Source organism: Ornithorhynchus anatinus, unplaced genomic scaffold, assembly GCF_004115215.2.
Source record: "Ornithorhynchus anatinus isolate Pmale09 unplaced genomic scaffold, mOrnAna1.pri.v4 scaffold_264_arrow_ctg1, whole genome shotgun sequence".
Taxonomy (NCBI): Eukaryota; Metazoa; Chordata; class Mammalia; order Monotremata; family Ornithorhynchidae; genus Ornithorhynchus; species Ornithorhynchus anatinus.
In genome coordinates this window covers 2,256,739-2,271,283 of record NW_024396743.1, presented here as the reverse complement: position 1 = coordinate 2,271,283, position 14,545 = coordinate 2,256,739, and the positions used below count along the sequence as shown (strand labels likewise).

At 58.4% G+C, this 14,545-nt stretch overlaps 1 protein-coding gene across 1 annotated transcript in view; it reads right to left on the bottom strand.

Moving 5' to 3' along the window:
- Positions 1-13,138, bottom strand: part of ENGASE (endo-beta-N-acetylglucosaminidase) — a 17,804-nt gene extending 4,666 nt beyond the window's left edge. Inside the window, exons 1-8 of the mRNA XM_039911007.1 lie at positions 13,077-13,138; positions 9,558-9,625; positions 7,469-7,670; positions 7,053-7,201; positions 6,065-6,222; positions 5,075-5,223; positions 2,270-2,435; positions 37-227 (exon numbers count right to left, since the gene is read on the bottom strand). Of these exons, the coding sequence (XP_039766941.1) occupies positions 37-227; positions 2,270-2,435; positions 5,075-5,223; positions 6,065-6,222; positions 7,053-7,201; positions 7,469-7,670; positions 9,558-9,625; positions 13,077-13,135 (1,142 nt within the window). The 5' untranslated portion in view covers positions 13,136-13,138. The remainder of the gene's footprint in view (positions 1-36; positions 228-2,269; positions 2,436-5,074; positions 5,224-6,064; positions 6,223-7,052; positions 7,202-7,468; positions 7,671-9,557; positions 9,626-13,076) is intronic.
- Positions 13,139-14,545: the final 1,407 nt, after the last annotated feature.

Here is a 14,545-nt window from a genome sequence, read left to right as displayed (position 1 = left end):
CGTCGCCTCTCAAGCGCTCGGTACGGTGCCCCGCACCCGGTCCTCCCTGTGGATGCCCGGAGCCCCGCTTCTCCGGCCCCGGGAAGGCGCGCCCCGCCCCCCCCCGGCGCCCCGCGAACCCACCTGTCCTGGTTACGGAGGAAGTGGCTTCTGTCCAGACACTCGTAGACCCAGCCGGGGGCGAACAGCGCGGCCGAGAGCTTGTGTTTCCGGATCAGCGCCAGGGACTGTGGCCGAGGAGGAGGAGGAACCGGGGGAGACGTGAGGTGGGGGTCCCTCGCCAAGGCACGTCCCCGCCCTCCCCGTCCCCCCGCCCCCAGCAAGACCGGAGGGCCGGAACCCCGGCTCCGACAGCTCCCCGGGGCCGGACACAAGAAGATGCCGCGAGGGAGGCCGGGCCGGAGATCGCCATCAGAGACGGTGCCTGCTACTTTATCCAACTCTCCCCTGGGTGCGGTGCTCTGTACCCAGAAGACTGTAATCAATCCAAATGGTAGTTACTGAGCGCTTACTACGTGCAGAGCACTGGACCGAGCGCTCGCGAGAGTCCAGAACAACAGAATCAGCGGGTGCGTCTCCTGCCCCTAACGAGTTTACGGCTTAGAGGGCTTATAGAGACAGACGTTAACCCGAATAAATTCATCCTGTATAAAATGTAATTTAAAGATCTGTACCTAAGTGCTGTGGGACTGAGGGCGGGGTGAACAGTAAATGCCCGAAGGGGAAGGTCCAAGGGCAGAGACGACGCGGAAAGAAGAGGGAGCCGGGCAAAAGAGGGGTTGGGCGGGGAAGGCCTCCCGGAGGAGATGTGACCTCGACGGTGGTCTGAAGGTGAGGAGAGTGGCGGTCTGGTGTAGAGGGCCGGGGAGGGAGTTCCAGGAGAGGGGTCGGCGGCGAGACCGACGAGACCGAGGCCCTGTCGGAAGGTTGGCATTAGAGGGGCGAAGCGTGCGAGCGGCAAGGTGAGGCGAGGTAAGAGGGGGGAGAGCCGATCGAGGGCTTCAAAGCCGACGGTGACGAGTTTCCGTTTGATACGGAGGTGGAAGGGCAGCCCCCGGAGGGGCTCGAGGACGGGGGAGACACGGACCGAAAGCTCTCGGAGAGAAACGGCCTGGGCGGCGGAGTGAAGTACGGGGGGAGGCGGGGAGGTCGGCGAGGAGGCCGACGCCGTAGTCAAGGCGGGACGGGGTAAGTGCTTGGACGAGCGCGGTGGCAGTTTGGACGGAGAGGGTGGATCTTAGCGACGTTGTGAAGGTTGAACCGACGGGATCCGGCGACAGATTGAATGTGTGGGTTGAATGAGAGAGAGGAGTCGAGAATAACACCGAGATCACGGGCCCGGGAGACAGGAAGGATGGTGGTGGCGTCTACAGTGACGGGAGAGCCGGGGGGAGGACGGGGTCGGGGAGGGAAGATGAGGAGTTCGGTTGTGGACGTGTTAAGCTTGAGGTGACGGGAGGATACCCAGAAGGCAGGAGGACATGCGGGACTGCAGACAGGGAGAGAAATCGCGGCCGGAGATGGAGATTTGAGTATCGTCCACGTGGAGGTGGAAGTTGAAGCCATGGGAGCGAATGAGTCCTCCAGGGGGCTGCGGGTGGAGAAGGGGACCCGGAACTGAGCCTTGAGGGACCCCCACAGCCGAGGGGGTGGGAGGCGGAGCCCGCCAAAGAGAAGGAGAGGACAGACTCAGTGAAGCCAAGGATAATGTTTCCAGGAGAAGGGGGTGGTCCACAGCGCCGAAGGCAGCTGAGAGGTGGAGGAGGATGAGGACGGAGTAGAGGCCGGCGGATTTGGCAACAAGGAGATCATTCGTGACCTTAGAGAGGGTGGCTTCTGTGGAGCGAAGGGGGCAGAAGCCAGATCGGAGGGGTGCACGGAGAGAATTGGAGGAGGGGAAGTGGAGACGGTGGGTTTAAACACCCGTCTCAAAGAAGTCCGGAGAGGGAGGGTTGGAGGGAGCCGTGGCGTCACGGGAGGGATTTTTCAAGATGGGGAGACGTGAGCATGTTTGAAAGCAGTGGGGATGAAGTCGCCGGAGAGTGAACAGGTGAAGATGGTGGTCAAGGAAGGAAGAGAGTGTAGTAAAGCAAGTGTTTTAAAAAATGCTTTAAGGACTGGGGTGTACTTATTCTACTGTCCTCTCCCAAGCACTCAGCACAGTGCCCTGCACCCGGTAAGCGCTCAGCGAGTCCCTCCGCTCGCACGAGGCGTTGCGGCGGATGGGAGGAGGAGGTCGGGGCCGGGCGGGAGGGGCGGCGGTGCCCACCTTGTCGGTTTCGAAGCGCCCTCCCACGACGGACCCGCGGGCGAAGACGTCGACGCCCACGTAGACGTCCTGGGGCCGGGCCCCCGCGGCCGCCGCCGTGCGCTCCAGGTGCTCCTCCCGCCAGTTGTAATTGGTGAACAGCCCGTCGCACGCCTCGAAAAACACCCTGCGGGGACCACCGGGGCCAGGGGCAGTGCCGGGGCAGCGCCGGGGGGGGGGGGGGGCCGAGCGGCCCACTGACCGGCCATCACCGTGACGATGACCGGGGCAACCACTAGGTGCGTCCTGGGCGTCGGGCACTGGGCTGGGCCCCTCCTCTGTGTCAAGAACTGGGTTAGGGGCCTCCTGAGTACCAGGCACTGGCCTAAGCACCTCCTGAAGGTTGGGCACTGGGCTAGGCGTCTCCCGTGAGCCAGGAACTGAGCAAGGCACTTTCTGTGTACTGGGCACTGGGCTAAACACCTACTGCGGGCCGAGCACTGGCTAAGCGTTGGATAAAGGGGGGGCTCCAATCCAATCGGGTCGGGCCCAGTGTCCGCCCACGCGGGCTTGAGGTGTAAGGGGGAGGGAGAATCGGTATTTCATCTCCATTTGGCCCCCTTCTAGACTGTCTGCTCGTTGAGGGGAGGGAACGTGCGTACCCACCCTGTTAAGACTCTCCCAAACACTTAGTTCAGTGCTCTGCACCCAGCAAGCGCTCCATAAACACCATTGGTTGATTGGCTGTGGGCAGGGAACATGTCTCCCAACTTTTATTGTACTCGGGATCCCAAGTACTCGGTCCAGTAAGCCCTCAATAAATGCCACTGACGGACTGATTTTGCAGAAGAGGAAACTGAGGCCCAGAGGAGCAGACTGACTTGCCCGATGTCACCCAGCAGGGATTAGAACCCAGGACTCCTGCCTTCCGATCGACGAATGGTATTACTTGTAGGCCGAGCACTGCACGAGTGATTGGGAGGGTCCCCTGCAGTGGAGCTCACAGTCTAGAGGGGGAGATGGACATCAAAATGAATTACGGGCAGGGGAAATAAGAGAGCGTAGGGATACGTATGCAAGTGCTGTGACATGGAAGGGAGAGGGAGGAGAGGAAACCAGGGCTCAGTCAGGGAAGGCCTCATGGGAAGAGACGGGATCTTAATAAGGTTTGGAAGGTGGGGAGAGGGGTGGTCTGTCGGATAGGAAGGGCCAGAGAGAGGATGTGAGGGGTTGGCGACGAGAGAGACGACGGAGGTGACGTGAGTAGGTGGGCATTAGAGGAGCCAAGTGTGCGGGCTGCGTTGGGAGTAGGAAAGCAAGAAGGTGAGGTAGGAGGGGGCGAGCTGAGGGAGGGCTCTGAAGCCGCTGGTGGAGGAGTTTCTGTTTGATATGGAGGTGGGTGGGCAACCACTGGAGGTTCTTGAGGAGTGGGGAGACGTGGCCTAAACGTTTTTGTTGGAAAACGATCCGGGCGGCAGACTGAAGTATGGACTGGAGTGGGGGAGAGGCAGGAGGTCAGCGAGGAGGCTGGTACAGTTCTGTTCTCCCTCCTGTTTAAACCGTGAGCCCCATGAGAGACCTGATGAGGAGCTTTGTACAGTGCTTGGCCCACAGTGAGGAGTTAACAAATATCACGGTCGTCATTACTATGCAGTTGTCAAAGCAGGCTAAGTGCTCATCCTATAGGATAAAATAGGAAAAGCACTTACAAGAGCGGACAGAGCACGGGCCTGGTCAGAAAGACCCCGGCTCCACCACCCGTCTGCTGGGTGACATTCGGCGAGTCACTTCACTTTTCTGTGCCTCAGTGACCTCATCTGTAAAATGGGGATTAAGAGTGTGAGCCCCATGTGGGACATGGACTTTGTCCAACCTGATTGTTTCTACCCCAGCCCTTAGTACAGTGCCTGGCATATTAGTGAGCGCTTAATAAACACCATTTTTTTTTAAAGAAAGTGCTTGGATCGGCGTGGTGGCACTTCGGATGGAGAGGAGAGGGTGGATTTTCGGGATGTGGCGAAGGTAGAACCGACAGGATCTGGTGACAGACTGAATATGTGCGTTGAATGAGAGAGAGGAGTCGAGGAGACCGCCGAGGTTACAGGCTTGAGAGACAGGGAGGAGAGTGGTGGCGTCTTCAGTGGCGGGAAAGACAGTGGGGGGACAGGGTTTGGATGGGAAGATGAGGAGTTCTGTTTCGGACGTGTTCAGTTCGAGGTGTGGGTGGAGTAGAGGGAACCTGAAGGTAGGAGGAAATACGAGACCGAGGAGGAGGAGCGCGATCGGGGCTGGAGATGGGCCATCTGGGAATCGTCCGGGGAGAGAGGTAATGCGAGACTGCGGAGGAGGAGAGAGGTCAGGGCTGGAAGGGGAGATTTGGGAATCACCCGCCTAGAGGTTGTAGGTGAAGCCGCGGGTGTAGATGGAGAAGAGGAGGGGACCCAGAACTGAGCCTTGAGGGACGCCCAGAGTTAGGGGATGGAGACAGAGGAAGAGCGCGCCGAAGGGACCGAAAACGGACCGGCCAGAGAGGTAGAAGAGTACTCTCACCACTAGGCAACTGGCCCCTGCCACTTTCCCTCTCCTCCAAGAAGCCTTCCTAGATTCACCCCGCTCAGCCCTCCGGGAACAGTGTGCGTCTGTCTTGAATGCCCACCCCCGGCCGGGCCGCCACAGGGCGGGCTGGTAAAGGCCCGAGCTCATCTGCGAGATCGCCTTAGACTCTGAGCTCTGGGGGCCTGGGTTCGAGGTCCCGGGGGGCTCCCCGTCCACGCCCCCGCGGCCGGGCCGCAGGCCTGCTTCGCCCCTCTGTGCCCCGGCGCTCACCTGTTTTTCTCGTTCAGCTCGTCCTGCCACTTGAGCTGCCCGCCCTCCACGACGCTGTCGTACCACAGCACCAGGCTGCCGGGTACCTGCCGATGCAGCTCCTCCGTGAGGTACCTCAGGAAGCGGGGCGCGTTGCTCACGGCCGCTGCCTGCCGGGAAGCACGAGGAGGAGGGTCGGACCGGGCCCTGGGGCGAGCCGGGGAGCGGTGGGGGGACGGAGGGAGGGCGCCAACCCAGCGCTGGGGCGGACGACCGCCCGGCCGAGCAGGCGAGGGGCCATCTGGGCGTGGAGGGATCGTGTCTGCTCGCTCTACTGGACTCTCCCAGGTGCTCAGCCCTGTGCTCCGCACACGGCAGATTCTCAGCTCCCTCAGGGCCAGGATCGTGACTACTCACGCTACTGGACTTTCCCAACCCGGGCCTGGGAGTCAGAAGGACCTGGGTTCTAACGCCGGCTCCGTCACTCATCTTTCGGGTGACGTCGGACAAGTCCCTTCACTTCTCTGGGCCCGGTTACCTCATCTGGACAATGGGGCTTGAGACTGGGAGTCATGTGATGGGACTGGGACTGTGTCCAACCCGCTTATCTTGTATTTACCCAGCATTTAGTACAGTGCCTGGCCCATAATAAGCGCTTAATAAATTCCACAATTATCATTATTATTACATTGCTCCGCACATGGCAGATGGTCAGCTGCTTAAGGGCAGAAGTCACGTCTACTCACTCTATTGGATGTTTCCAACTGTTCGGTCCAGTGCTCTGCACGCAGTAGATTGTAAATTCTAGGCTGTAAGCTCATCGTGGGCCAGGAATGTGTATGTTTATTGCTGTATTGGACTCTCTCAAGGGCTTAGTACGGTGCTCTGCACACATCAATGCCATAAATGCCAGCGAGGGCCGTTGGACTGAGCGGCGGCCGGAGGGGCCCGGCTGCAGGAAGCGGGGAGGGGTCGGCGGGGGCGGCGTGTGGCGGGGGAGGCGTCACTCACGGTCAGTACGTTCTCGATGTTGACCAGCCAGCCGTCGAAGCCGAAGAACTGGGCGATGCGGACCAGCTGGTCGGCCACGGCGCGGAAGGTGTCCTCGGTGCCCCCCAGGAACATCTCGCAGATGCTCGCTCCCTCCGTCCACTCGGTGATCAGGGTGCCTGCCGGGGGAGGGGATCATCCCAGTTATCATAATTGTGGTATCTGTGAAGCGCTTACTGTGTGCCAGGCACTGTACTAAGCACTGGGGTGGATACAGTGCTGAACTTCTGTGCCTCCCTCCTCTATCTCGCCGCCGACCCCTAGCCCAAGTCCCGCCTCTGGCCTGGAACGCCCTCCCTCCTCAGATCCGATGGACAATGACTCTCCCCATATCCAAAGCCTTACTGAGGGGCCATCTCCTCCAAGAAGCCTCCCCTGACTAAACCCGCCTTTCCTCTTCTCCCACTCCCTTCTGTATTGCCCTGATTTGCTCCTTTCGTTCTTCCCCTCTCCCACCCTCAGAGCACTTACGTCCCTATCCCTCATTTATTTATTTTTATTAACGTCTGTCTCACCCTCTAGACTGTTAGGTCGTTGCGGGCAGGGAATGTGTCCGTGGATTGTCCTCTCCCAAGCGCTTAGCGCAGTGCTCGGCACAAGGTAAGCGCTCAATAAATACAACTGAATGAATACGAGATAATGAGGGTGAACACAGTCCCTATCCCACATGGGGTTCACAATCTTCATCGCCATTTTTCAGATCAGGGAAGTGAGGCTCAGAGGAGCGACGTGACTCGCCCAAGGTCGCCCAGCGGACAAGTGGCAGAGCCGGGATTAGAACCCATGACCTTCTCACTCCGAAGCTCCCCTCCCTGCAGAACATCTGAGCCACCCCGGGGTCAGAATGGGGTCCCCCCCAGACCAGAGTTCTGCCTTCTCTGGGGCAACAGGACGCCCCCCCCCTCCGTCAGAGCCCTCCTCAGGGTGGCGGTCCCCGCCCCCAGCTCACCCAGGACGCTGACCCCGTGCCGGTGGGCGGCGTTGGTCCAGCCCACGGGCGGGATGGTGAGCAGGCGGTGGCTGAAGTAGACGAAGATGTCGATGTGCTGCCAGTGGTAGAAGACGTAGGGGTCGGGGGTCGCCGAGCCCTGGACGAACCTGGAACGCCGGTGGGGTCAGGGGGGATTGCCGGCCCCGGGCCCCCCTCGCTGCCCCCGCCCACAGACCCGAGACCCCACGGGGAGGAGTCGATGCTAGAGCCGGTGCCTCGCCCGGCCTCTGCCTGCAATCCACCTCTCCCCCGAGGCATTCTCACCCCATCCCCGCCCGGGCAGACGCCTCTGGGGATGGCAGGGGGGACCCCCCCCCCCCGGCCCTGGACCACCTTTGCCCATCCCGCCCCCCGAGGGCAGACCGTCTGCTCACCGGTCCTCCAGGTAGCCGCCCATCATGTCGTGGCACACCAGCGTCCGGGGTCTCCCGCTGTGGAGCGGGGGCTGGCGGGGGGCCAGGGGCACGTTACAGATGTTGAAGGCATCGTCGCTCGTCGGGGTCCAGGCCAACACCTCCTCCAGGGAGGAAAAGTAGAAGCTGATTGGCTCTGTGGTGTCTCTGTCGAAGTTTCTCACTGCGCAGATGACAGAGGGCCAGGTAAGGGTGAGGGTCCCGGGAGTAGAAATGGCATTTATTAAGCGCTTACTGGGGGTGGAGCACTGTACTGAGCGCTGGGAGACAGTGCACGGGAACCCCTCTCTCCGATCACAACCTCCTCACCTACTTTCTCCCCGACGCAACCCCCTCCCCGCAGATCTGCCCTGTTCCCCCACAGAGACCTCAATCTTTGGACCCCATTCAATCTTAAGTCAACGTGCCCCATTCAGTCTTCCTCCTATCCTTCCTCTCCAAACTTTCTTGAGAGAGATATTTACACCCACTGTCTACACTTCCGATCCTCTCCTTGACCCCCTCTAAACTGGCTCCTGCCCCCTTCGTTCCAAGAAACCGCTCCCTCCGAAGTCACGAATGATCTCCTTCTTGCCAAAGCTGACGGCCTCTACCCATCCTCATCCTCCTCGACTTCTCAGCTGCCTTCTGCGCTGTGGACCATCCCCTTGTCCTGGAAACGTTATCCTTCCTCGGCTTCGCTGACACTGTCCTCTCCTGGTTGTCTCCCTACTTCTCTGGCCGCTCCTTCTCTTTCTTGGGCACTTCCTCCATCTCCCACCCCCTGGGGGTCCCTCAAGGCTCAGTTCTGGGTCCCCTTCTATTCTCCATCTCCACCCACGCCCTTGGAGAACTCATTCGCTCCCATGGCTTCAACTACCACCTATGCGGACGAGACCCAAATCTCCATCTCCAGCCCTGATTTCTCTCCTTTTGCCATCTCGCATTTCCTCCTGCTTCGACACACCTCCACTAGGACGTCCCACCATCAACTCAAACTAAATATGTCCCAAACAGTACTCCTTTTCTTCCCACCCAAACCCTGTCCTCCGCGACTTTCCACCATCCTTCCCGCCTCACAAGCCCATAACCTCGGCGTTATCCTCGACCCCTCTCCCTCATCCAACGAACAGAGTCAATCTGTCACTAAATCCCGTCGGTTCGACCTTCGCAACTTTGCTAAAATCCGCCCTTCCCTCTCCATCCAAACGGACACCACGCCGATCCAAGCACTTAAAACAGTCCCGCCTTCTTACATCAGCCTCCTCCCTGACCCCCGTCTCTCCCCACTCCGGTCCATACCTCGCTCTGCCACCTGGATCATTTTTCTACACAACTGTTCATTCCTCGTTTCCCCACTCCTCAGGAACCTCCGGTGGTTGCCCACCCACCTCTGCCTCAAACAGAAGCTCCTCACCATTGGCTTTAAAGCCCTCAGGCAGCTCGCCCCCTCCTACCTCACCTCCCTACTCTCCTATTCCAACCCAGCCCACACACTTTGCTCCTCTAGTGCCACCCTTCTCACTTTACCTCCATCTCGTCTCTCTCGTTTCTGACCTCTCACCCACATCCTGCCTCTGCTCTCCCTCTTCACATCTGACAGACCATCCCTCTCCCCATTTTCAAAGCTTCACTGAAGGCCCATCTCCTCCGAGAGGCCTTCCCCGGCTAGGCCTTCATCTCCTCTTCTCCACCTCCCTTCTGCTTCACCCTTGCCCTTAGATTTTCCCCCTCCCTCAGCCTCGGAGCGCTTACGTCCATATCCGTCACTGATTTATTTCTATTAATGCCCGCCTCCCCCTCTAGACTGTCAGCCTGTTGTGGGCAGGGAGCGGGTCTACCAACTCTGTCGTACTGACCTCTCCCAAGCACTCAGTCCACTGCTCTGCACGGAGTAAGAGCTCTATAAATACGACTGATTGAACACGGTCCCCGTCGGATTCAAAACCTATGACGAGGGGGTGATTCTTGGGCACCCTGCCCCTCTCGGGGGGCAGACGGAGAAGCTGTGGGGGGCGGGAGGGGGCACCGGTCTGTGTATCTAACGCCTTCCCCTCTCTCCCCAACTCACGTGGCAGGGGGACCGGAGAGATGACAATCACTTCCTCCACGGCCGCATCTTCCTGGCTCTCTTCGACCCTGAGAAAGGAAAGAAGCACACATAGAGGTGGTCGGTCGGTCGATGGTATTTACTGAGCACTTACTGTATGCAGAGCACTGTACTAAGCCCTTGGGAGAGTCCACTAGAACAATACGTCGGACTTCCCTGCCCACAACGAGCTGGCGGGGTCGACGCCGAGCGTCGATTTTACGGCCTCCGTGGGTTTTCCCCCCTCCCTCGGGAGCGTGTAATCACTGGGGCATCCGTTCAGCGCTTACTACGGGCCACGCACTGTGCTAAGCGCTAGGGGAGAATCGAGATCGTCGGGCCGGGCCCAGCGGCCCGGGAGCGAGGAGGCGGGAGGATGGGGCTTTAACCCCATGGCACAGCTGAGCAAACAAGCGCAGAGAGGGGCATTAAAACGAGCAAGACTTCAAGGAGTCAGAGGACTTGGGTTGTTATCCTGACCCTGCTGCTTGCCAGCTCTGTGACCTTGGGCAAGTCACTTCCCTGGGCCTCGGGCCCACCACCCACACCTGTCTTCCGTCCTAGTTAGACTGGGAGCTCGTGAGGGATAGGGACTGTGTCCAACCCCATTAACTCGTTATCTACCCCTGCACTTAATAAGTACCATAATTATTATTATGATTTTTATCATGAGGGCCCCGGGGCCCCGGGAGGGGGGAATAAAAGGAGCAAATTCAAGCGCAAGGGCGACGCAGCTTGGATCTCCCCCAGCGTCTGGCTCACAGCAAGCGCTCAACAGATGCCGTCAAATGGCCGATCCTCCCGGCCTCGGCGTCTCCCTGACCGAGTCACCCCGCTGGGACGCGGCGTGCCAGGCCGGCCGTGGCAAGAAAGGTGCCCTCCAGGTGCCTGGGCGGGGGAGGGAGTGACGGAATCCGGAGGCGTGGATGAATGGAAATGAAAATACACCTGTCGTCTAAACCCCAGGGCAACCCGGAGACAAGCCGCGGTGGGGGCTCAGGATCGGGTCGCCTACCCCCTGGCCGGGGTCCGCGGGCACCGCCCCGGAGCCCCCCGCCCGCCCTGGGCTGACTGGTATAGAGAGAAGCCCTGCGTGGGTGGGAAAGCGAGGATTAATAATAATATTACTGAGCGGCTGCCCTCTAGACCGTCAGCTCGCTGTGGGCAGGGAATGCGTCTGTTTATTGTTCTATTGGACTCTCCCAAGCGAGTGCCCTCCACACAGTAAGTGCTCAGTGAATATTACTAAATGAACGAATCCTTCTCTTCCTCCACCCTCTGCCCACCTCTCGTGGCGCGGTGGAAAGAGCACGGGCTTTGGAGTCAGGGCTCATGAGTTCGAATCCCAGCTCTGCCACTTGTCAGCTGGGTGACCGTGGGCAAGTCACTTCACTTCTCCGTGCCTCGGTTCCCTCATCTGTAAATGGGGATGAAGACTGTGAGCCCCACGTGGGACAACCTGATTCCCCTGTGTCTACCCCAGCGCCTAGAACAGTGCTCTGCACATAGTAAGCGCTTAACAAATACCAACATCATCCCCTCCTCTTAGCTAAGGGGTGGGGAGATAATCAGACGGGACAGAGTCCTCGTTCATTCATTCGGTCGTCTTTATTGACCGCTCACTGTGTGCAGAGCACTGGACTAAATGCAGGAGTCACAGCCTAGGAAGAAGGAAGAGGAGGAACCTTATCGCCGTTTTCCAGGGGAGGAAACTGAGGCACAAAGAGTGACCTGCCCGTACTTACACAGGTGGCAGGGCTGGGCATAGCAATGACTCACTTCAGTGGTATTTATTGAGTGCTTATCGTGTACAGGACATCGTACGGGGGTGGGTGGGGGTAGCGTCTCAGTGTCGGAAGGAGGAAGAGCAGGGATCTTACCCCCATTTTCTAGGGCAGGAAACTGAGGCACAAAGAGGTTAGGTGACCTGCCCACGGCTGTGACTCAATCCAGTGCTACCTATTCATTCGATCCTATTTATTGAGCGCTTGCTGTGGTGCGAGCCCTCTTGAGTGTTTATTGGGTGCAGAGCACCGAACTAGGGACTTAGGAGAGTATTACGTAGTTAGGAGATACGGTTTCTTAGCCTGAAGGTCCTTCCAGTCTACTACTACTACACAGCCTAGAAAGGAGGGAGACCCGGGATCTTATCCCCATTTTCCAAGGGAGGAAACTGAGGCACAAAAGAGGTGGGTGACCTGCCCCAGGCTGTACAGGCGGCAGGCCGGGAATATCAGTGACTCGATTCAATGGGATTTATTCGTTCGGTCATATCTGTTGAGCGCTTACTGTGTGCGGAGCACCTTGGGAGAGGATTATGGAACTGGTAGATATGATTCCTGCCCTCAAGGTCCTTCCCGTCTACTGTGTGCAGAACACTGTACTGGGGAGGCGTCACAGTCTAGGAAGGAAGGAAGAACAGGGATCTTGTCCCCGTTTTCCGGGGGAGGAAACTGAGGCACAGAAGCCCCCTCCCCCTCTTCTCTATCATTGCCCCATCTCTTACCCCTTCCCTCGCCCCCTTCATGAGAAACAGCGTGGCTCAGTGGCAAGAGCCCGGGCTTGGGGGTCAGAGGTCATGGGTTTGAATCCCGGCTCTGCCACTTGTCAGCTGTGTGACTGGGGGCAAGTCACTTCACTTCTCTGTGCCTCAGTTCCCTCATCTGCAAAATGGGGATTAACTGTGAGCCTCACGTGGGACCACCTGATGACCCTGTATCTCCCCCAGCGCTTAGAACGGTGCTCTGCACCTAGTAAGCGCTTAACAAATACCAACATTATTATTACCTCCCCCAGCGCGTAGAACAGTGCTCTGCACCTAGTGAGCGCTTAACAAATACCAACGTTATTATGGGTTCGAATCCCGCCTCTGCCACTTGCCAGCTGGGTGACTGTGGGCAACCTCTCTGGGCCTCAGTGACCTCGTCTGTAAAATGGGGATGAAGCCTGTGAGCCTCACGGGGGCCCACCTGATGACCCTGCATCAGGCACAGAGAAGTTAAGTGACTTGCCCACAGTCGCACAGCTGACAAGTGGCAGAGCTGGGATTCGAACTCATGAGCCCTGACTCCAAAGCCCGTGCTCTTTCCACGCCGCTTCTCCCCCAGCGCTTAGAACGGTGCTCTGCACATAGCAAGCGCTTACCAAATACCAACATTATTATTATTAAAAGGATAATTTTATCAATTACTACTAAAAGGGGGGATGAAGCCTGGGAGCCTCACGTGGGAGCCCCCTGGTGTCCCTGCATCTCCCCCAGCGCTTAGAACAGTGCTCTGCACATAGCAAGCGCTTAACAAATACCAACATTATTATTATTATTATTAAAATGATAACTTTATCAATTACTATTAAAATGGGGATGAAGCCTGGGAGCCCCACGTGGGACCCCCTGATGACCCTGCATCTTCCCCAGCGCTTAGAACAGCGCTCTGCACATAGAAAGTGCTTAACAAAGTATTATTATTATTATTAATAATAATTATTATTGTCCGTCCTCACCCCGGCGGCCTCCTGCTCCTCCTCGGCGGCTCCTGGTGCTCCTGCTCCCCGGCCTCCATGCTCCGTCCTCCTCCTCCTCCCGGGCGGCCTCCGGGCTCCACCGCCCCTCCCCCATCACGTGCCCCTCTCGGCCCCGCCCCCCGCCGGCCGCCCGCCAATCAGGAGCGTCCATCGCCGCGCGGCCGCCAATCAGGAGCGTCCTCGCCGCGCGGCCGCCAATCAGGAGCGTCCATCGCCGCGCGGCCGCCAATCAGGAGCGTCCATCGCCGCGCGGCCGCCAATCAGGAGCGTCCATCGCCGCGCGGCCGCCAATCAGGAGCGTCCTCGCCGCGCGGCCGCAAGTGGGTTCCTCGTGGCGGGAAGGGGGGGGAGGAGGGGGGGACGGCGGGAAAACGCAGAATGGATCGGGGGCAGCTCGTGGAACGGACTGCGCAGCCGCGGCTCCGCCCGGAACCCGGAGCCCGGAATCAGGATCCGGAGCCCCGACCTGCCGCAGGACGGGCAGCGCGCCTTTCATAAGAATAATGTTGGTATTTGTTAAGCGCTTGCTAGGTGCACAGCACTGTTCTGAGCGCTGGGGGAGATGCAGGGTCGTCGGGTGGCCCCCCCGTGAGGCTCACAGGCTTCATCCCCCCTTTTAAGAATAATTGCTAAAGTTATCATTTTAATAATAATAATAATGTTGGTAGTTGGTAAGCGCTCGCTATGTGCAGAGACTGTTCTAAGCGCTGGGGGAGATGCAGGGTCATCAGCTGGGCCCCAGTGAGGCTCCCAGGCTTCATCCCCCTTTTTAATAATAATTGATAAAATTAGCATTTTAATAATAATGTTGGTAGTTGGTAAGCTGTTGCTATGGGCAGAGACTGTTCTAAGCTTTGGGGGGAGATGCAGGGTCATCAGGTGGGCCCCCGTGAGGCTCCCAGGCTTCATCCCCCCTTTATAATAATAATTGATAAAGTTATCATTTTAATAATAATAATAATAATAATGTTGGTATTTGTTAAGCGCTTGCTATGTGCAGAGCACCGTTCTGAGCGCTGGGGGAGATGCAGGGTCATCAGGTGGGCCCCCGTGAGGTTCCCAGTCTTCACCCCCATTTTGCAGATGAGGGAACTGAGGCCCAGATAAGTGAAGCGACTGGCCCACAGTCACACAGCTGACGAGTGGCAGAGGCGGGATTCTAACCCGTGACCTCTGACCCCCAAGCCCGGGCTCTTGCCACTGAGCCACACTGCTGTGGCAAGAGCCCGTGCTGGGGACTCAGAGGTCCTGGGTTCCGATCTCGGCTCCACTTCTCTGCTCTGTGACTTTAGTCAAGTCACTTCGCTTCTCTGGGCCTCAGTTTCCTCATCTGGAAAATGGGGATTTCATCCATTCATTCAATAGTATTTACTGAGGGCTTACTATGTGCGGAGCACTGTACCGAGCGCTTAGATTTAGCCTGTGAGCCCCATGGGGGACCACCTCAT